General features: G+C 44.4%; 2 protein-coding genes and 1 long non-coding RNA gene across 6 annotated transcripts in view; 2 read left to right on the top strand and 1 right to left on the bottom strand.

The window, feature by feature from the left end:
- The window catches only part of LOC133379302 (uncharacterized), a 12,078-nt gene extending 8,415 nt beyond the window's left edge, over positions 1-3,663 (top strand). The window contains exon 4 of the long non-coding RNA XR_009761149.1: positions 1,638-3,663. This is a non-coding gene — a long non-coding RNA (uncharacterized LOC133379302). The remainder of the gene's footprint in view (positions 1-1,637) is intronic.
- Positions 615-22,174, bottom strand: part of TBC1D25 (TBC1 domain family member 25) — a 26,358-nt gene continuing 4,798 nt past the window's right edge. For 2 of the 3 annotated variants that reach the window (XM_061614292.1, XM_061614294.1), the window contains 3 exons: positions 21,484-21,608; positions 9,695-9,883; positions 6,818-9,465 (listed from right to left, as the gene is read on the bottom strand). In XM_061614292.1, coding sequence (XP_061470276.1) covers positions 8,101-9,465; positions 9,695-9,883; positions 21,484-21,608 — 1,679 coding nt within the window. In that variant the 3' untranslated portion in view covers positions 6,818-8,100. Of the gene's footprint in view, positions 1,384-6,817; positions 9,466-9,694; positions 9,884-21,483; positions 21,609-22,174 lie in introns of those variants that run through there. The other variant, XR_009761148.1, reaches the window with a different exon arrangement.
- Positions 8,694-20,925, top strand: LOC133379298 (uncharacterized). Of its 2 annotated transcripts, none has more exons than XM_061614301.1 (2): positions 8,694-9,976; positions 17,781-20,925. In XM_061614301.1, exon 2 carries the CDS (start codon positions 18,911-18,913, stop codon positions 19,835-19,837), a length of 927 nt encoding a protein of 308 aa, XP_061470285.1. In that variant the 5' UTR covers positions 8,694-9,976; positions 17,781-18,910; the 3' UTR covers positions 19,838-20,925. The 2 variants fall into 2 exon arrangements, with proteins under 2 accessions (XP_061470285.1, XP_061470284.1); XM_061614300.1 differs by lacking the exon at positions 8,694-9,976 and adding an exon at positions 10,342-10,883.

Here is a 22,174-nt window from a genome sequence, read left to right as displayed (position 1 = left end):
GATGGTGACCCAGTACCAGAACAGGTAGGATTTCTGAAAATGTTATCTTGGAGATCATGGACCATCTTACCTAAACTGGGCTTTCAGGACCTCATAAATTTCCCAGTATCATTGGGTATTGAAATATACAACCACTGGCTCCTCCCTCCAAATTATCTAGCAACCTATCTATGCAGTGCATGAGGACTGAAACTTTTGCATCAGGCAGGCATGTCACTACACTTTAATCACAGATTTCTCGGCTCCAACATGTCAAGTCTCTCTCTACCAAGGCCCCACTCTCTGAAGGTGTAGCTTCATCATGAATGGAAATCAGCAGAGAAATCATTCCCTTCTCAAGAATCATTTTCCTCTTCCTCGGTATCACACACTCTACCCAGAGATCCTCATTCTCTGTGACAGCAGACCTGTTAGCATGGGAGTGGGATGGGACCTCTCTAGCCTGTCCCGGCATATCTTATCCATATACATTGCTTGTCTCTACTTCCTCAGACCAGCTACCTTAAAGGATGGAATTTGTTTCTTAGAAGCAAGCCCTAAGATGTAGCCAAGTATTCCCCATCACTTACTTTATTAGTATAGACAATACTTTAGACCAAATATAGTTTCATTGTTAGCAACTCAGCTCTCCAGTTACCAAGGTTGTTTGGATATATACCAAATATTTGGCTCTCTTCTAGATAGGATCACCATGGTTTATTACTGCCAGAAACTTTGCATTTTCAATGCAGGCCCAAAGCACTGTCTGAAGCAGGAGCCGAATGGTACCCTCCCACACAAAATGGCCAACATTCTAATTGTGAGAAGTCTGGTTGCACCATTCAGATGCGAACTCCTGCCTTCATTTATCCAATAGATAAGATTCTGTTCCTTCACTGTACCATCCCAAGCAGGTCATTTTGCTCTGTTGGAAGGCAGAGCTGGTCCTGGTACTTTTAAACAGCTGCTTGACAGGCAGAAATTCAACAAATAACCTAACGTGTTGTTATATAAATTATTTGGAAGAAGTTTATTTCATGTAAACAGATAGTTCTTGAGTTAAATCACAGAGTTCAGCTTTTCTTGGTACATATTTTTATTTAAAAAAAGGAAGTATTTCCCCATTATGGATTTTAACACAGGTCCACATCTGCATCTGGACAATTTAGTGTATATCAGCCTATATGTTGCCTTCCAACTGTTCACTCCTTTGCCTCCTCACACTTCTGTCTGTGAGCCTCTAGTGCAGGAAACCTGTTACTTTATCTCCAGCACCATTATCTGTCTTGGCAGACCAGGCACACCAAAGCAGTTTTGAACCGAATGAATGAGCAGCACCGCTGTATTGAGACTTTCATTCCTTTATCACATCATCTTTAAAACGAGACAAGAAGTGCCTGAGGCCTGGAAGAAAAATGGCTATTTCAATTGAATGATAATACATTAAGAGGAGATAAAAAAAGGTAAAGAAGTTACATACATATGTGAGACAGAACTGTTTAAAATAAGGGCACCTTCAAGCACATAGCACTATGAATGACACACCCTATGACAGGGAGAAAGATTGAGAAAGGAGAGTGAACTTCAAAGACTGCAACAGGGGTGGGCTGCTACAGCTATGCTCCTGCCACCCCCATCTAACTGCTGCTCCTTTTCAGTTCCTTGATAGGTTGGGCTAGCTGGACGTTCATCCCTGACCCACTGAACCCCATTTGGAGTCCACAAAGCATGAAGAAGAATTATGCAAACTTGTCCCAGAGGCATGATGCTAGGCTGGACTCCAAAGTGACAAAGCTTCAGGATTTACAGAAGAGGGACTGGATGAACAAGAAAACAGGTCCCCTGTATGTTTCCATTCCCTCAGCAGGTGAACACAAATTTAAGTTACCATATTAATAAGAATGCAGAGTCAGCCCAACACAGTTTGGTGCCCCTGGAAGCATATCCAAATAGCAGTCTCTCTCCCATTCATTAACGGGGGGACACAACCCATTGGGATATTCTATCATGAAAGCCAGGCAGGAGTTCAACTCTGCTCCTAGTCATTTAAATGGGACTTTGTCAACAGATCCTGCCAAGACATTGTGGTCTCTGGATTCCCCAACTATTCTCATCCTGGATCTTCTGCTAGAGGTGGCCATGGTAGTAGGGGCACCTCTGGCTACACACACTGGACACCCTTGTCTCCTGACTTTTTGAACAACTCATTTTCAAGGTATTTCTTCAGGTTTGATTCTCTGCACAAGCTCATACACGGCTCATGGGAAGCTGACGCAAATCATTCTAAAGAAAAAACCTGGGCCACGTTTGTGCAGTGGGATTCTGGCACAACCAGTCCCCAATGCCACACAAAGCTTTCCTTTAAAGTCTTTGTGTCGTCTGCAAGTTCCAGCCCAAAACTTAAAAGAACCCTACTAAAAATGCTTGTAAAAATAAATAAGCAGCACAAAAATAATACACAGGCAGAGTAAAAACACACACCTATAAATATAACACAGAACAACAAGCTTGGATAAGGTAAACATCTTGTTTCAGAGTGGGGAAGAGGAGGGGAATCCAATGGATTGGATCTGCAGCAAGCGCAGCAGGAGGGCTCCAAAGGTAGGAACAATGGAAAATGGGTTTACATCACAGCCTGTGAAACAGTTACAGCAATGCAGGCCGCTGCTTGGCTTCCAATGCCAGTTATAGTGTATTAGTTCTCAGGATTATCAAGAAAATGGCAAGGTACAATCAAAGAAATTAGGGAAGTGGGAGGAGACTTAAAGACCAAGCTTTATAACATGCCACTAACCTGTGACAAGGAGGACTGCCCGTTGGTACATTTCCAGAAGCAGGGATACAGCCATATATGTTACCTCTGCATTCTCACCACTACCTTTGTTAATGAACATCCACCAAGATATTTTTGTGTTCAAACCTCACTGATGCTAACAGGAGCTGCACAAAAGAGATCCTGTTCATTTCAATGAGACTTGTGCAGAACTTCTCCAATCCATGGGTTAGGTCCTTCTGCCACGCAGTAGGCCCTTCTCCCTTGGAGCAGCTGCCTCATGGTAAGATTCCTCTGCTTGAGGCACACAGGGGAGACAGAAGGGGGTATGTGGTGCTGGTGGCAACAGTTGGGGTGGAGAAGAGCAGGGAAGAGGAGCAGTGGTTCAGGCAAGTGTAGCAAGGGGTCATCTCCCAATTCCCAAAGCAAATAATATCCAGGCACACCTTAAGGCTTCAAGTAATGCCAATTAAGCCTCTTCTCCCCCAGCCCCCTCACTGATAAACCAATCACCTTCACAACATCAGTCAAAGCCACTCTTGTATTCAGAGAGTTGATTCAGTTCCTCATGATGCAGTATTGCAAAAGAACAAGGTAGGCAATTGGCCTAAAATAACTGCAGACTTGGAGGAGGAAAGATACTTCTGGTTCAAACACTCAGAAGGTAGCTTGCCTAGTATTAGAGACAAACAATGGTTGTAAAGGTGCTAAAAGATACATACAAGTGAAGCATTGTTGCCTATTCTGTAGACACTTATTTCTTCTGCCCACCGCCCTGGTCTAGCAGGGTTTGCATGATTTTGAAGCGCTGCAAAAATCTGTTTGATCCAAGTAATAAAAGTGTGCACACACAGGCAATGGCAACAAATGAGGATTCTATTATACCACCTATTTGCTATGTTTTCAGCCTACGAGGCAGATCCTAATTTAATCCAAAAGGGAAGTTATGGGGGAAAAGGTAGAAACCAAAGCTCATCCTGTTCTCAATATGAAGGGGAATTATTTTAAAAAACACTATTCCAATTGTAAAGTAGGAACTGTCAGAAAGTCAAACAAATAATCAAGGGGACCTGGCTCAGACACAGCGACTCCAATAGTATCATATAGGAAGCAAACCACCAAGGGGGGTCTATGATCCACCTTTCACAAACCAAGCCAAAGACTCTGCATTTGTTCCAAATTAACTTACTGTTAAAAAATTAAGAACTCATGGGATCTATGTAACAGATATCGTTCCAAGGGTTATTATTCTACCTTGACAAAACAGACTAGAAAGGGCTATCCTTGGAAGCAGGCTGAACTACAGAAACATAAACCCACCCACCCCCAGTCACAAATTAAGTACCCAAAAGGAGGTGGTTAGCTTGGACCTTTTGAACAAACCTACAATTTTCGCTTGCCCACCTAGAGATCTTCTGCTGCCCACATCCAATGTTTCACAACATTCAAGTGGAGGGGAAAAATGGGAGGGGGGATGGAAATGAATTCAAGATGGGGCTTAAAAGGAAGTGTGTTCCCATGCTGCACTGCATGATGGGCTGCATGGCTCTTGTTTTTCAAGCCACAAAGGCAAAAGTCAGAGTTGGGTCCTGCAGCACAAAAAAGGGTGCACTTATTTAAGGTGGTCATAAGATATGGTCCATTCTTCTCAGTAATGCTTTTGAGACATGCAGATCAAGAAGGGCTGCAGAAAGCATGTGTGGCCTCAAGTCAGCCCAGACCAACTAAGGACTAGAAGGTTAGGGTAGAATGACTTTCCCCAACAAGGTGCCCTCCAGATGTTGTTGGACACCAACTTCCATCAGCCCAAACCAGCATGGTCAATGGTCACAGATGATGGGAGTTCCAGTCCAACCACAACTGAAGGTCACTAGGCTGGGGAAGGCTGCACTACACCAATCAAATCAGTTCCAGTTAAGAGTCTCCCCATTCACTCTCCCTATATAGCCCTGCCCACATATCCAATTCCTAAGCCCGCTTTCTATTCCTAGATGTCTCATGAAAAGGATACCACACTGGTTTAAATCCCAGCCTTGGCCAGTTACTATTCCATGCCTGTGTTCATGCAAAGTGATCACAACACAACCCTTTCTATCTGCCTGAAAGTGTATCACGGATTCCCCCAATATTAGGGTCTGCCTAGATGTTAACAGTCACCATGGGGATCCACATCCCTTTAGGGTGCTTCCCACCCTCCCTCTGTATAATTTAGAATGAATCATGAAAATGCCATCTCATGCTTAAACAAGAGTCCTCTCTAAGGGAAACCCGCATCCCCACATCCTGCGGGGAGGGGAGTCACAATTCTTAACTGCCAGGCTCTCTACTAGGTGAGCAACCAGCTTTGTTGACAGAGAAAGAAGGGAAAATAAGAGCCAGTATCAACATTATGGTTCCCACATGAATCAATACCCGCATAGCAAGCCTCTTTTCCCCCCACCAGCACTGCACAAGTTGGACCCACCACACCACTGACATGGATAAAGTGTAGGAAAAAATCACAACATGAGGCTCCGGGAATAGTCTGGGAGTATCTGAAGCTGCAGCACTGCTGAAGCAATTCCAGTGTGGACCTGATCAGTTCCTTGGATGGGAGACCATGGAAAAGTAGAATATAACAAATAAATAAGTACAACGCGATGGCCCCAGGTCATAGAATGGTGCAGAAGAGAGGAGTCAAAGATGAAAAACTCACCATGGGGGGATGCTCATCCCTGTGACAACTGTAACATCTGGACCGGCTCTTATTATCCCCTCATTCTGTAACAAAGCATTTTGCCTTCCTAGAAGATGGCTTAGCAGATGCTATAAGGACATGACATGTTACATTCCATCCTGCAGTGGGCACCTGCTTAAGAGCAAGTTTTGGGAACATCCACCAATCACCATAAGTTAGGACATATGTTGGCAACCCTACATTCAACCCTCTTGAAATGTCACTATGGGTATGCCAAACCCCTTCTTCAGCTTCTAGTCTTAGGACTTGTCACTTCAAACTTTTGATTATTTTTTTTCTTCACCTCTACAATAATTCTCCCATCACTATCAGTATAGAAGAGTTGGAGAATTGGTGTAGAAAACTCTAGACCTGCTCCACAGTTGCTTCATTGTTTTAACCTACACTAAGCTGTAGCTCCTTCTAGAGCCCATTTCTTTAAAAAAAATGGGCTCATGTTTTTTTATTATGGAGGTAGAACTTACAGTCCTGCATCCTCCCCAATGAAGTACAAGTGTCTTTGGGGTGTTAAGTCCTCTTCATCTGAAGTAATTTATCATACTTTAATTCTCTCTTATTAATACTGAGTTTGACTGTCAGGACTGTTCATCTAACTATAGCCAATCAACAAAAGAAGCTGCTTACGTCCTAGCTGCTGATGGGAAGTCTCCCATTTGGTCCTTGTTGATTTCTGATCCTGGCTAGCAGAGATTTCAAACCCAGGTCAGTAAACAGACTGCTCTGGTGGGAAAGATGTGATGGCCTGAAATGCCCCCCTCTCCAATATATACTTTTTCTGAGCTTCTCCCCAAACCCTTTCCAGCCTAGGGGTTCTAACCACAGCCAGCTATAAGCAAGGCTGGCATATGCACTCATGGAGGAATTGAGGAGTGGGGGACAGGACAGGGCACATTGTGGTACCCCCAAGCATGGGGGGAGAATTTTTTCCTCAGCGTCTAAGAATAATTTGCCACTGACTCTAGGAATTGCACATCTAATACAGAAACTGAACCCAAACACTAGGTTCAAACACATGGATATTTCCAAGCAGAATAATGGCCTTAAGGGGCATGATTGGGCTCCTTTTGTGTATCTGAATCAGAACAAGTTACCAATAAGGTAGCTTCTGGCTCAGAAAGAAGTGGTGCAACATGCACACCTCTGATTCAACAGCATTCAGCCCAGCCTAATTTTTATCCCCTCTATGGCATTTTACATCTAATTTGTCCCAAACAAAAATGTAGAAGCACAGGCTGCAAAGGTATCTACTCTCAACAATCCAGCTGCTTTAATACTGGGTCTAAAGTGGTTTAATTCCCAGTTTAACCCAGAAATAGACAGAAGGGAGATTCAAGAAATCAAAACACTTTTTCTCTATTAAGAGGCCAATTGCTGTACATTACCATTTGCTACTATTTGACATCAGATTAATGCGTAAGACTAGAAGCAACTTGAGTTCTCTTTGCCTATGTGATACAGAATCTGTTGCTACACATTCCAGTGCGATCCTGCCCTGCAAGCTAAAAATGGATAGAGAAGTCATTGTAAGAATTTGGCAACCTGGCCAAGCACCTGTGTGTAAATAGGGAGACCAGCTAAAGAGACTGAAAACATAACCCACCTGACTAGACAATGGCTGGGGAGATTGCCAGTTAGAAGTTGTGTGAGCTAGACACAAGCTATTACTTACCCAAGAGCAAGATCTATAAGGACACTGTGGTATAAAGACTCCATTCACTTTTACTAGACTGTTGACTCCCCTTGAGTAAACAATTCAGAAAAGACCTTTGAGATTTAAAAAAGAGAACCAATTTAAAAAGAGAACCTGCTTGGCTTAAAAATTGGCCAGTAAAGGCAATGGGGTGTTACCAGTCCACTTTTAAACACACCCAGCATGTTTTTTTGAAGGCTGCGGGTTCAGTTTTTAAAAAGCGTTTACAAGCTAAAACAGAAAGGCAGTACTAGAGGAAAGAACAAACAAAAACAATCCTAGATAAAATAAAGTGCTTTAAAAATACCCCAACGGGCCAAAACATATAAATAACTCAGCATAAAAGGCAAATTTTTGCAGAAGGGCAAATGTGCTGGCTTTTGCCAAGTACACACTGCCGCACTATAGAGGAAATAAAGTCATTTCAAGATTCAGCATTAAAATATGCTTTTGGCAAACCTGCTCAGAACAGAAGAGATCATTCCAGAAAGATAAGAAATGAATCTTGGTTGCTTAGTTGCTTGGTTGCTTAGTGACCAACATTCTAAGGAGGACTAGTGGTTGGGTAGGCAAATTTTGAGGAGGAAGAAGTAAAAGGGCTAACAAAGTATAGAACCTGGATGCTCCAGGGTAGATCTTCCTAGGGAGATCACTAGCACTTGGAAGGGTAGTAGGCACAGGAGATGGATGGTACATCTGGTGCCAAGATATTTGCACAAAGAGATAAGTTAAAAACAGTACATTTGACACAGAAGGTGTATTGAGTAGAACAATCCAACTTAGCTGCTCCAGACCACTTCCCAAGAAGATTACTATAGAGCTGAGATCAAGCCAAATTACTCGTTGTCCACCTTTCCACATCAATGCTTGCACCATAATGGCAGCAGGGAACCAGTCCCTGCATGTCAAGAGAAAAGGGGGTCACAATGCTGCAGGAGATTCAGCCGCTGCCTCATCACCCTCTTCAGAGTCCCAGACTTCAGAATGTAGGTAGTTGGCAAAGAGGGCCTTGGCGCGGTGAAGAATCTTGTTCAGGTTGTGACGACGGACCAAGCGGTCAAAATGCATGGCCAGCTCGTTGTAGTCCATATTGTTCTTGATGATATGGTCACGGTGCTCAAGGAGGATGGCCAGGCACAGGAAGAGCACAAATGGGTTGCCTTTGCCAAACTCCTGTGGAGGCGGGAGGCTAACTGCAGCAGCAGGAGTAGAAGCAGCAAGTCCATGGGAGGGAGAAGAAGGCGTGTGAACCACTGCGATTCCTTTCTCTTCCTCTGACTGGCTTTCCTCATTGCCATTGGTTGAGGAGGAGGCAGAGTCTTGAGAGGGCGGGGTCAAGGCCCGGAGGGATGGAGCAGAGAAGGATTTGGCCACACTAGTTGTGTGGATTAAAGGATCCTGCTCACTGCAGCAGTCCTCATCCTCCTCGACTGAGCGCTGAGATCTGGGTGATGGGTCATCTTCTGAACTGTCCTCATTATGAGTGCTATAATACTTGAACTCCCCAAACCTAGATTGTTTCACTAGCATCTTTTCCTCAGAAACTGCTCCCTGGCAGGGCTGGTCCCCAGCTGCCTCAAAACTGCAAGCTGGACGCAACATGTGTCTCCTTCGAACTGGCTGGCTGCTGTCTCCAGGCCTGGCCGGCGGGCCCACCAACTCTACTTCCTTCTCAGGAGGGTCGGGAGGAAAGGAGCTCCAAGTGACCTCCAGCATGCGCAAGGCATCCTCAAAGGCAAATTCACGCTTAAGTTCCAGCAACAGCCAGCGATAGCAGAAGAAGAGGTCGTCAGCACCCCAAGAGAGAAGGTAGGAATAGAACGCTGGGTCTGAGTGGTGGAGGAGAAGCTTGAGGTGGGAGAACTTAACCGACATGACTTCACCATCCACCTGGAAATTGCCCTCCAGACGTTTCATGATGCCACAGAAGCAGATGAAGGCATGAGCTTCATTGTCCATTACAGCCAGAATAGGGGAGGCAATGTCGCTCATGCCTTGACAATAGGAGATTTGTGGGTGTGTGACGGCATAGGTGGTCAAGAGGTCATGCAGGGCTGTCAAGTGGGGATTATCATCTGAGCCTGCGTAGTACGGATGAGTACGATCTGTTCGCAGAACATCCTTAAGCACGTTGCTGCGAATAAAATCCAAGTCCTCAGGGCTGGCTCGTGCTTCCCATTCCCCCTTCAACTGCTCGTACTCACGTGTCTTCTGCTTCATGTAATCCATGCGCTCCTGACCAGTCAACCCATCAGGATACACATTTAGCAAATATCTCCAAACCACCTGCAGGAAACAAGAATGACTCAACACTGAACAGCTTTTCCCATCAATGGCAACAAGCTGAAGGATCAACTACAGAAATACACCCCATCCTCATAGCAGCAGGCATGCACACCTGCAATGGTCAAGACAATATAGTCTAAGAATGTGGGCAAAGGAGAAGATGCCTTGCCCACTAAATACCACCCATCTCTCAGGATAGAATACTGGCCTCCAGAATTCCCATTCTCACCTTGCGCAGTGAGGGCTCAACTCCACCGTGGAAGATTCGGAGACGCAGTTCTGCAGGCCTTGTCAGCTGCCCTTCGCGGTTCAGATATGTGTGGAACTCTGAGTCACTCAGCGGCGGCTTGAAAGGTTTAACGTCCTCACCATAGGACCAGCTGAGTGCTTGTTGGACCTTTGAGAGTGTCCTGCCCACCTGGCAAGAGATAAAAGGAAAGCTGACATCAGAATGTGACCTGTACCCAAGAGGCAGGACAAGAACATGATCTCAGTAACCTAAAGCAAAAAGGTAAGAGACCAAGCAACCCTCCTCAGAGTATCCCACTTGTTATATGTCACTGTTCTTCAACCTTGGGTCCCCAGATGTTGCTGGACTACAACTTCCATCATCCATTGGCTAAAATGCCTGGTTGATGGGAGTTGTAGTCCAACAACTTATGGGGATGCAAGGTTGAAGAACAGTGTTATATGTGTAGCTACATCTTGTCTTTAGGATCACCTCTGTAGCTTAGGATGGGAAGTTGATCTTCTGAATCTAAAAGGTTGATCTCGAGAGATATAGAATCCTCCAGCTAGGCTGGAAGACAATGGTAGCCAGAATTGCTGGTTTCTATTGTTACGAGGCAGGGCCATGGAGCCTGCTAAACTACAATTCCCACCCCACACCCCCACCTAATGGTATGGCTGGTTATGCTTTCCCACGAGGTTTTGTGCGAAGAGTAACAAGGGCAGAAATTAAGATACAAACTAAAGCTACAGCATAAATGTTCTGCATAATTGTTATCTTGTTCTTTGGCAAATTTCCCTCATTCACAGTGAATCCCATTGTTTGTTAGGAGCTTTAGTTTTCAGGGTCAGTTAGAGATACACACACACATACACAACATCACCAGACTTTCATACCCTCCTTGGCAGGAGGGGGAGAGAGGAAAAAAATATTTTAAAACCGAGGCTTGAAGGTAGAAAAAAGGAGGGAGGAGAGGAAGAAAGAGAAAGGGGGGCTGAGAAACACCAGAGCTCCGACACACGTGTACGACGCTCTCAAGGAACGCATCAAGGACTGCAGGGACAGAACCGGGGAGACTCTGGGTCTCGGTGCAAAACCTTGAGACCAAGAGATTCCTTCCTGGTTTTGGATCAGAGCTCTTCCACATAGCTTCAGCTGTATTCAGCCGCCCACTCAGGACATAGGATAGGTAATCTCTCTCTTACCTTTCACCTCTTATAGTAATAGGGTCCTTTGATTTCTTTAGTTTAAAGTTATGAATGGGTTAGGATATTAATGATAAATGCTGCCACGCACCCAAGTAATTCTGTAATGCTTTCCTACTCTTTCTCTCAATAAAAATCAAGCTTTGCTTTATTTTGGTTTGGACCTGCATTTCTTGGGTTAAATATATACACCATTTAAGCACATTTCAGGGCAAAGTGCTTGTTTTTATCCCTAGCAAAAGATCCCCTCCTCTCAAGGAGGTGTTTTTCATGGGACATGAGGGTGGCAAATGCACACACTCAGGTTCCCAAGAGCACATGTCGTAACAGACTGGTGGAGAATCAAGCGGGCAGCAAGGGTTGCAGGAACAAAGTAACATGTGAACAGTCCTGCAATCCAGGGAAACAGGTAGCCAAGTTTTGAATGTGTCTGGAATGAGTGTAATTTCCTTTTCTTTGCTGTCTCTTGTTTTAAAGTGAGTGGGGAAATGTCCTTTAAATGCTGTGGTACAACAGCTTTACTCATGAGTGACTTGATTTGGGAATGTGGCATTTGAAGGTGGCTCATTCCTGAACTTATTCTTTCTTATTCTTTGCATTTGGCTTTTGGTGTTGGAGATTTCTAAGCTATGGCAACAGTGGTAGCCATGGAGGGAATAAAACGCTTTATTAGTAGAGTGCCTATCGAAAATAGAGAAATGGTTGATTAAGAAAGGAAGGTGTGTGTGGGATGATGATTGTTTTAAGACAGATGACCCTATGAAAACCATGACTGAGGCTTATGCAGAATATTGCAAAGAGTGCAGGCCTTCCAAATCAAAGAAAAGTGCTGTAGCCGCTTGGGGACTTTATAATGCATGTCAGGATTTGTCAGATTTGTTAGAGGAAGAACGCAAGAGAAGTCAGAAGGCAAGGAGTAAGTTGGAGCAGGCAGAGGAAGCCTTTGAAAAAGAGTGTTTGGAGTTAAAAGAAAAGGGGAAAAATGATTGTGAGGGTTTGAATGAGAAATTTGAAATAGAGCGCCTCCATTTGACTGAGGCACTGGAAAAGGAACGAGAGATTTTTGCCAGAGAGAAAAGTAATTTGAATGAGGCACTGGAAAAAGGAAGAGAGGCTTTTGAAAGGGAACGGGTAGATTTGAATGAAGGATGGAGAAATGATTGTGACAATTTTGGCCGTGAACGAATGAATATGGTAGCAGAAAAAATCAGGTGGGCTTCTTCTTTAAGACAAATGGAGAAGGAGAGAGATGATGCATTAATTCAGGCTGAAATAGCTCGTAAGGAGTTGAAAAAAGAAAAGGATGAATGTACCAGAGCAAAATTAACAGCTGAACACTTGGTGGTTAGAGCACGAGAGCAACGGTTGAATGTTAGCCATGATGAGTGCAAAGCTCAAATTAAAGAACTGGAAAGACAGTTGCAGGTTCAACAGGGACTGGTGGCCACAGTCCTGCATGTTTCAGGTGATGGTGATGAGGAATGGGGCCTTCCACACTCTCTTCCCCCCCTCCCAGAAGAGGCTGTATCATCTGCTCCTTTAAATCCTGAATGGAAGGAGTCACAGGTACTTGCACCCATTATAGTGAAAAATGTGGTGGAAGCCACTGGGATGGGACCAGCTCGTAATAAAATTGTCCAAGAGATTGTACGTTGGTCCCCTCCCCAGGCAAAGGCAGTGGCTGATAGTTTGGGTCCTCTGAACAAGGACACAGCTTTGACGTGGTTAACTAGGGCAGATGAAATGTATTCTACTGCTGATGCTCAAGATTTAATGCAAGTGGCAAGATATTGTGCCACGGAGCAGGATGCAGCGTCCATTGAGGCAACATTTAGAATGGGGAATGCAAGACATGATATGAATTGTGATTAAGGCTCTGTTGCCAGGGATGAATGTGTTAAAGGCATATGTTATGGAGAGGCAAGGTGTAGGGGAAAGCCCAGAGGTTTATGTGAATCGGAAGAAATTCCTTGCACGTTTATCAGAGCATGTCAGGCTTCGGGAAGATGGCCAGTATGAGTATAATGACAGAGAATTTCTGGAAGCTGTACACATGGGGTTAAATGCTCAAACGAAGTTAGCAATAGGGAGAATGGATCTTGAAGGTGTTACTTGGCGAGAATTGAGTGTGGCTATTTCACAAGTCTCGGAGCTCCTTCGAGAGGTTGGAGGGGGGCGAAAAGCTGCCACTACACCAAAGAAGGTTCAGCTCGAGCTAATTCAAACTGTCACATATACCAATCAGGGGCCTCATTCATCTGTTGTACCCAACGCAAATCGGGGACCCCAGGGAAGAGGAAACTATCGCCCTTTTTTAGCTCCTGGTTCCAATCGGGGTAATTTCACATCAACGGGGGGAGAGAGAAGATCTGGGTTCAATAACTCCAGCAACAATCACAGCATCTTTTCTCCCTCCCATCAAGGCCCTACTCAAACCTGACAGGGGAATGAACTGGTGGATTTTGGGGATCCCATCCATAATCATCTTTGGTCCATGCTTAGAAATGTGGGAGAAAATATGGATCAGTTCCATAAGCAACCCACTGAAGTCTTGGCAGAGGCCTTACACAGGAGATTGAAGGCACAGGCTCCTGATATGGCCCCTTCCACGTCTGCTTCTGTTTCCCCCCCCTACTGCCCTCCTTGCTCCTACTGCTCCTATCCAGCTTCACTCAGAGGCAGGCCATACAAGATGTTCATGATCGAACCTAGGGCTGCCCAGTTCCTGCTGCTCCAGTCACAACTGTGTCAATGTTAGCGCCAGCTTTGTGGGGCAGAATGAATGTGGAGGCCACCACTTGGGAACTGGGAACAGTGGCCAGAAAACCAGGCTTGGGTTTTTTGAATGAATCCAGCCTGCAAAAACCAGAGGTCTTTGGTACAAATTCTGTAGCTACGGGGGGAGGCGATTCTCTCCTAGAACAGGGTGTCATGGATCACAGTGCAGAACCATCTTTAGCACCACAGGAAAAGATTTCTTTGACTAAAGAAGTTGAAACTCCAGAAACAGCTGGAACCAAAAGGGCTCCTGTTATTGAGAAAAGTCCTGTTAATGCACTTAAAGAAGAACATGCACAAACATCCACTGGCCCCTCACAAATTGTGGCTAAATTAGTGCCAGATGAATGGGGTAGACCCAGTGTGAAGGCTACAGTGGGAGAGTCAGGATGTGTAGCCCATCTCTTAATTGATACAGGGGCCTCTGTAAATATACTAGACCCAGACTGGGTTATGAATGGCAGGCCCACACAGAAAAAAATAAATCTCATTGGATATGGGGGAAAGTCAGAGGAAGCAACTTTCTGGCAAGATGTTCCTTTTACATTAGGAACATTAAAAGGAAAAATGGAGAATGCAGTGCACAGGGGTAGAGAGGGAGGCATTTTGGGAGTCCCTTTCTTACGTTCACATCATCTGACAGTGGACCTGGCTAATGGAATCTTATGGCAAATTTTGAATGGTCCACTGGAAATGTCTGCTAGTCAACGGTGTGCAGCCATTAAGGCCCCATGCCACTGGCTTTGGTGGAAGAAGACCCTTGGATACGGGATTTCCCACAGGTGTGGACCAAAAATAAAACGGAGTGTGGAAAAGTAGAAGCCAGTGTATTGATAGAAGGGGCTGATCCTCCCCCTCAACGCCAGTATAAATACCCAATACAGGCGGAAATAGGCATTCAGAAAACCATTGAGGCCTTATTGGAGCAAGGGGTGATAGTAAAAATGCAGTCACTATGCAACTCTCCCCTGTGGCCCATCTTAAAAAAAACCACGGATTCCACCCCCACTTACCGTCTCACAGTGGATTATAGAATTTTGAATTCTTATACTCCCCCTGTTGCACCAGTAGTGGCCAAATATAATGAAATAATGGCCGCCGTGGCAGCAGGATCCCGTTGGTTTTCAGTAATTGATTTGGCCAATGCTTTCTTTGCTATCCCATTGCACCCAAGCTGTTGGTACAAATTTGCTTTCAGTTTCAAAGGGCAACAATTTTCATTTAGTCGGACCCCTCAAGGGTTCAATTCATCACCTTCGATCTGCCACTCCTATGTGACACGCATGTGGGAGAAGCTAAAAACAGAATCACAGAGTCATGTGCTTTCTTATGTGGATGATGTTTTGGTCCATTCACCCACAGAGGACTTAACTAGGGAGATCACACGAGAAGTGCTTTCCATCATACAAGACACTGGGTTCAAAGCTAGTCGAGAAAAAGCTCAGTTAGTATCGACCAAGGTGAAATATCTTGGAGTCTGTTTAGGGGAAGAAGGACATTCTCCTGATGCTCAACGGGTAGAGATAATGTCAAAACTTCCCGCTCCCACAGATGTGCACTCTTTAAGGGCTTTGCTGGGAACTTTAAACTTTTCCCGCAATTTCATTGAAATGTTTGCAGAAAAGGCCAAGCCCTTATACAAATTGCTCAAGAAGGATAGAAAGTGGGAATGGGGAACAGAACAAAGGGAGGCTTTTAGGACACTAAAGCAGGATGTGGCCTCAGCTCCTGCTCTAGCATACCCTGATCTCAAGGTCCCCTTCATTATTCAATTGGCTACTTCAGAAACCTGTGTGGGTGCCACCTTGTTGCAAGAACAGGTAGGAACAAAAAGAGTCATTGCCTATGCATCCAAAACTCTGGATGACGTAGAACAAGGGTTCAGCCCTTGTGAAAAGGCATGCCTGGCATTAGTGTGGAGTCTAAAACACTGGGAGTTCATCATAGGTGGAGCTAAAGTAATTGTCCAGACAACACATTCTCCCTTAAAGTACATCATTTCTGGGAAGATTCAGGATGGACAAGTTAGTAATCCCAGGATCGCTCAGTGGACATTGGCATTGGTAAATAGGGGAGTTAGCTTTCAGAAAGAAACCAAGGTTCCCCCAGTTCCATATGGGTTGGTGGTAGAAGGGGAGGAACATATTTGCCCTCTCCCTATTACCAAATATGAGGAATGGCCAGTAAAGTGGGGTAAATCATACTCAGTGGCAATACAGGAAGGACTTTCCATGTGGTACACCGATGGCTTCTCATTTTATGAACGGGGGGTGCCAAAGACCGGGTTTGGGGCAGTACGTGTGCAGGATAACCAGATCCTGAGTGGGCCTGCTCTTCCACATTCGGCCCAAGCTGCAGAAACACAGGCAATCTTGGAAGTGTTGGAAGCGGAACCCCCTGACACTCCCTTAGCTATTTTTACTGATTCAGACTGGGTAGCGCGGGCTGTAGCTGTGTGGCTCCCAATCTGGAAAACCAGAGGTATGGTCACAGCTGATGAGAAACCAGTAGCACACGTAGCTAAGTGGGAACACATATTACAGTTAATACAATCCAGGCAGGCAGATACTTGGATTGCTCATGTCCCAGGCCACTCTAAAAAACGGGATGAACCAGCAAAATGGAACAAGCTAGCTGATTCTATAGCCAAGCAAGCTGCTGTTCCCAGCCCTCCACAAAAGGAAGGGGGAGGAAAGGAGCCCATCTCAGCTGTAATCACGCGTGGGAAACAGTTGGGAATAGATGTCACTATGTTAGATCTGGCTGTACTACAGGAAGGAGATAAGGAGATAGAAGAGCTAGCGAAACAGGGGAAGGATCCTACAGGAAAATTGAAAATAGAACAGCATGATGGCATTTGGTGGGCTGTGGGTGAAAATCAAGGGAAACATTGGATCGTACCCCAGACTACCCGGGGAGATCTTATACAGTTCATTCACGAACAGGGGCACAAAGGCAAGGCAGATACTCTAGTTAGAGTTAAGGATACTGGGTGGTGGCCTCAAATGAAGAAGGATATAGATCAGTGGTGTGAGAACTGTCTCTCTTGTGCTATGGTAAATGCAGATCAGGGAGGCACTAAGGCTCCTATCCAACATCAGAGAATAACTGGGGTATGGGAGAGATTGCAGATTGATTTCATTGGCCCACTCCCAACGTCAACCCGAGGAAATCGCTTTTGTCTGGTCATTGTGGATGCTTTCAGTAAATATGTGGAAGCCATTCCCTGCAGAAATGCAACTGCCGCCACTACTGCAAAAATATTATTTAATAATGTTTTTAGCAGGTGGGGTTTGCCCAGGATCATAGACTCAGATTTAGGCTCTCATTTTGTAGGGGAGGTTATGCAACAATTATGTAAGGCATTGGGGATCAAACAACGATATCATATTGCACGACATCCTGCCTCTTCAGGGGGCGTCGAACGCGTTAACAGGGTGTTGAAAGATTCCTTACGCAAACAGATTAAGGCATCAGGAAAGGATTGGGATGACAAATTGCCCCTCATTCTAATGACTATGCGCAGTGCTAAAGCAGTGCATGGGTATTCTCCTTTTCAGATCATGACAGGGAGGCAGATGAGAATGCCAGAAGTCTGGTGGGTGGGAGTAGAACTGCCCAATTCCTGGGAAGCTAAGGTTGTTTCTGATGCATGGGTGCAGTCTTTGGTCAAGGAATTGGCCAAATACCATAAACAAGCAGCCATAAACCTGGGACTGGCTCAACAAGCAGTGGATAAGAGACTGGGGTGGGTTCGTAACCCTCGTCTGTGGGAGGTAGGACAAGCTGTAATGTACCGAAAATTCTCAGTCAAAGAACATGCTTTGGCTCACAAATGGGCAGGACCGGTAAGAATAACAAACAGAGTTAGTCCTGCAGTATATCAGGTGGAAATTCCTCAAGGGAAAAATGGAAAGCCCTGGAGGAAATATTTTCACTGTTCTCAGTTGAAGCAATGGAAAGGAAAGCCTCCAAATGCTTCTCAGTAAGGTGACCTATTTCATCTTCCATTCTTGCGCATTACAGAATGGAAGAAATAGCATCTAGAAAAAAAAAATGGGAGGGGGAGGGAAAAGAATAATTTCTGTGTTATTTTCTTAAAGCACCAGAACATGCCCACTATCCTGTTGATGATATGTGGAATCTTAGGAGCACGTGCAGAGTGGAAAGCAGGTGTCCTGGAGAATACTGGCATCGAGCCCATCCCCACAAATGCTTGGATCTGTTATCAGGACCCAGAGGTGGAGATGGCCTGTCAATTTCCAGGGTTACTAAGTAATGCTTCCAGGAGAGAACAGTTGGAAAAAGATATCCTCCATCAGCTACCTGTCTCACAGAGTGCAGCTTGTGAGGAGTCACGATTAATTAAATGCACCAAAGGTCCCCAGAAGCAGCAAGTTCATTTTTCATTTTTGCTATGATTCTTCTGTTGATACCAAGATTTCTTGCACCCCACGATTTGGTGAAATGTCCCAAGGCAGCGACATGATACATGAAGAATTTTGCAACATTTTATGGATTTCTATGGTCACTTGGGGGGAGGGATCACCTTTACACTTCCAAATTTTTATGGCAAGTGCCAAGAAAAGAAGAACCACTGATGAACAACTGGCTCTTGTCCTGATTTCATCAAAAGGGCAAGAATATCCCAGAACTATAACGCACTGGAAGAGGTTCAATGGCCTTATGGATGTGACCAAAATACATACTGTTGGTCCTCCAGACTGGATAATGCCAATCCAGGAAAAGTACTGCCATTATGGACAACATCATATTCCTTTTAAGTCAATAGGTTATGTTTCTATTATTGAGAAATATAGCACACCAGGGTCTTATAGGTTGGAAGTAGGTTTGTCATTTAAGAAAATCATAATATTGAATCCTCTTATTGAAAAAGTAAATGAATTAAGCCATTTGAGAAGCCCTCTTGTTGGATCTCATGTGATTAAATTAAACCACCCCCAGCAATTATTGATAAAACCAGGGACTGCACTTAAGGAAGTGGTAGTCTCACTTGAGAAATTAAATATTGCAAAGGAATTCCCTGTCTGTGCATCCTATTTAGAGATGAGCAATAGGGTTAATTTGGGTTAAATTATGGGATGGAGTGAATGGGAAGAGAAATAAGCGGGATTTGTCAGGGTGGCTGGGAACTGGAGCTGCATTTCTAGATGCTACCAATATTGAAATATTAGCCAACAAATTGCATTATACCACTGAAGAAATAAGTAAAATGACAGAACCTATCAACAGGGCGCTGGATAAGGCTACCGAAACTCCTAAAATTATAGCAAGCTTACTCCCAATGTGGGAACAGGGAATGGAAAAAGATAATCATGACATGGTAAACACGATGCAGTCCTTACAACAGAATATTTCCTTGGCCATTACATGCACCCAAATGCAGAATTGGGCCCATACAGTGGCTTTGGAACTTATTCACATGACAGATAGTGGGTTCATACCCAGGGAAATTAGGTCCTTAATTCGACATCAGGTGTCCAAGGGGGAAAGAAAATTGGAAGATTGGTGGAGCCTTGTCAATGCCACATATGATAGGCAAAATCATGCATTAAGATTGTTTATTGTAATGGTAGAAGCATCTGAAATTATTACTGTTTATCCTGTAATTCCATTGGGAATCACTGTAGATCAAGATTTAGTTCTTTATGCCCAGGAAGTGCACCAGTGGGCTATAATTAAGCATGCAAGATGGGTAACAATTAATGTGAAAGGATGTCAACACCATAAGAATCTAGGATTTGTTTGTGAAGATGATAGTTTGGAATCCCATCACGATTGCTTTTCTCTCAAAATGATTAATGTATCTTCTTGCTCTTTCATGCTAAGAAATGAATCAAGTTCAACTATTGTATATTCTGGACATGGGTGCATGTGCCTTAGAACATTTTGTGATTATGTTGTTATTGATAAGTATTATATACAACCTATGTTAAGATATATCAATAGATGCTTTTGTGGTATTGAGGAAATAGTAGGATGTGATTTTTCATTTAAAGTCCCTGTATGGACCATCCAGAGAATATTAGTTAATCCAGATTTGTTTCAACACCTCAAACCCATTGTATTAGGTTACGGCCTAGTTGATCTCCAGAAGTTACTTTCTCATCCTGTTACAGAAACAATTAGAAGCAGTTAAACAAATGGGAGAGCAAGCTACACTCCAGATAACACATGATTGTCATGCAATCACTAATATCGCAGCTAAGATTAAAAAGATAGGGGCACACAGATGGTGGGATTCTCTCTTTGGCTGGGGAGAAGGCGCCAAAGGAGGTTTAACCCTTATAATGCACCCCATTGTGGTGATTTTGATATTTCAAATAATTCTGGTCTTTGTCTTAATGGCCCTTGTAATATGGATCCGATCCCAAATGGCACAAATATACCAGAGGGAAGTAAGCATTAGAGCCAAGGGCAAGACTAAGAAGTCTAAGGTGTGAAAAGACATCTGAATAAGTATATACAGATGCTTTCCAATGGGGGAGATTGTTACGAGGCAGGGCAATGGAGCCTGCTAAACTACAATTCCCACCCCACACCCCCACCTAATGGTATGGCTGGTTATGCTTTCCCACGAGGTTCTGTGCGATGAGTAACAAGGGCAGAAATTAAGATACAAACTAAAGCTACAGCATAAATGTTCTGCATAATTGTTATCTTGTTCTTTGGCAAATTTCCCTCATTCACAGTGAATCCCATTGTTTGTTAGGAGCTTTAGTTTTCAGGGTCAGTTAGAGATACACACACACATACACAACATCACCAGACTTTCATACCCTCCTTGGCAGGAGGGGGAGAGAGGAAAAAAATATTTTAAAACCGAGGCTTGAAGGTAGAAAAAAGGAGGGAGGAGAGGAAGAAAGAGAAAGGGGGGCTGAGAAACACCAGAGCTTCGACACACGTGTACGACACTCTCAAGGAACGCATCAAGGACTGCAGGGACAGAACCGGGGAGACTCTGGGTCTCGGTGCAAAACCTTGAGACCAAGAGATTCCTTCCTGGTTTTGGATCAGAGCTCTTCCACATAGCTTCAGCTGTATTCAGCCGCCCACTCAGGGCATAGGATAGGTAATCTCTCTCTTACCTTTCACCTCTTATAGTAATAGGGTCCTTTGATTTCTTTAGTTTAAAGTTATGAATGGGTTAGGATATTAATGATAAATGCTGCCACGCACCCAAGTAATTCTGTAATGCTTTCCTACCTACTCTTTCTCTCAATAAAAATCAAGCTTTGCTTTATTTTGGTTTGGACCTGCATTTCTTGGGTTAAATATATACACCATTTAAGCACATTTCAGGGCAAAGCGCTTGTTTTTATCCCTAGCAAAAGATCCCCTCCTCTCAAGGAGGTGTGTTTCATGGGACATGAGGGTGGCAAATGCACACATTCAGGTTCCCAAGAGCACATGTCATAACACTCTCCTCTACCTCTTTCCATCCAAGGAGCTAAGGTGCTAAGCAGCGGTAATGCAGCCGAAGCTCTGCTCATGGCCGGAGTTCGATTCCAATGGAAGGAAGAAGTCGAATCTCCGGTAAAAGGGGTCGAGGTCCACTCAGCCTTCCATCCACCTGTGGTCGGTAAAATGAGCACCCGGCATATGCTGGGGGGTAAAGAAAGGACGGGGAAGGAACTGGCAATCCCACCCCATATATATGGTCTGTCTAGTAAACGTCGCAAGACGTCACCCTAAGAGTCGGAAACGACTCGCACTATAAGTGCGGGGACACCTTCACCTTTACCTTTTTAAGCTAGCAGAATTTATTCATCCCCTTAGGCCTACCTGGAAGATGATGGATTGGGTGAAGGGCAGGGCTGCTGCTGCCAGAGACCGCTTCTCCACCAGCAGCAGGTCGGTACTGATTACATCCTTGGGGCTGATGATGTCCCAGTCTTCTAGCAGGGGGCCTAAGAGAATATGGCAACATGAGCCAACTCCTCAAGCCCAATATCTGCCATTCCCTTACCACCACCCCCATCCATGATTCCACAGGGTCAAATCTCACTACACGTTGAGAAGCGCTACAGAAAGGATACACATAAAATAATCAAGCTGTGCACTCCCCATTTAAAAAAAAATCAGCACAAAGTGAAGGTGAGTTCCAGGATCTCTATAGATAATGCAAATTAAACATTTACATGTCTTTGCTTGTTCTGCATAACTCTGCTGGAGACCAATCATTGCCAATGTTTTCAAGTCTATATTTACCAAAAAAAACCTTAAGAAATTTGTTTTGAAAAGCAAGTACTCATGTTTTGCAATCACAGAATACACTAAGTCCAAATCAGAGTTTTGGTTTTTGCATGCCACAAGCAAATGGAAGTGATCAAACTGCACTCTACAAAAAGGTAACAGAGTTCCAAAGTGAACCAAGCAATACAACAGCCAGAGATGGGAGGGTGTATGGGGGGGCGGAAACAGTCAATCCCTCCTCTTCAGTCCTAAGACTTTTTCCTCTGAATCTGCAGTAAGC

This window comes from Rhineura floridana, chromosome 3 (assembly GCF_030035675.1).
Source record: "Rhineura floridana isolate rRhiFlo1 chromosome 3, rRhiFlo1.hap2, whole genome shotgun sequence".
Lineage (NCBI taxonomy): Eukaryota > Metazoa > Chordata > Lepidosauria > Squamata > Rhineuridae > Rhineura > Rhineura floridana.
Note: the sequence above shows the minus strand (reverse complement) of the source record. Positions and strands in the feature narration are given on the sequence as shown.

What these genes read in the sequence shown, in the direction of transcription:
- LOC133379298 (XM_061614301.1), top strand. Translation starts at nt 18,911, where the DNA reads ATGACAGAACCTATCAACAGGGCGCTGGATAAGGCTACCGAAACTCCT.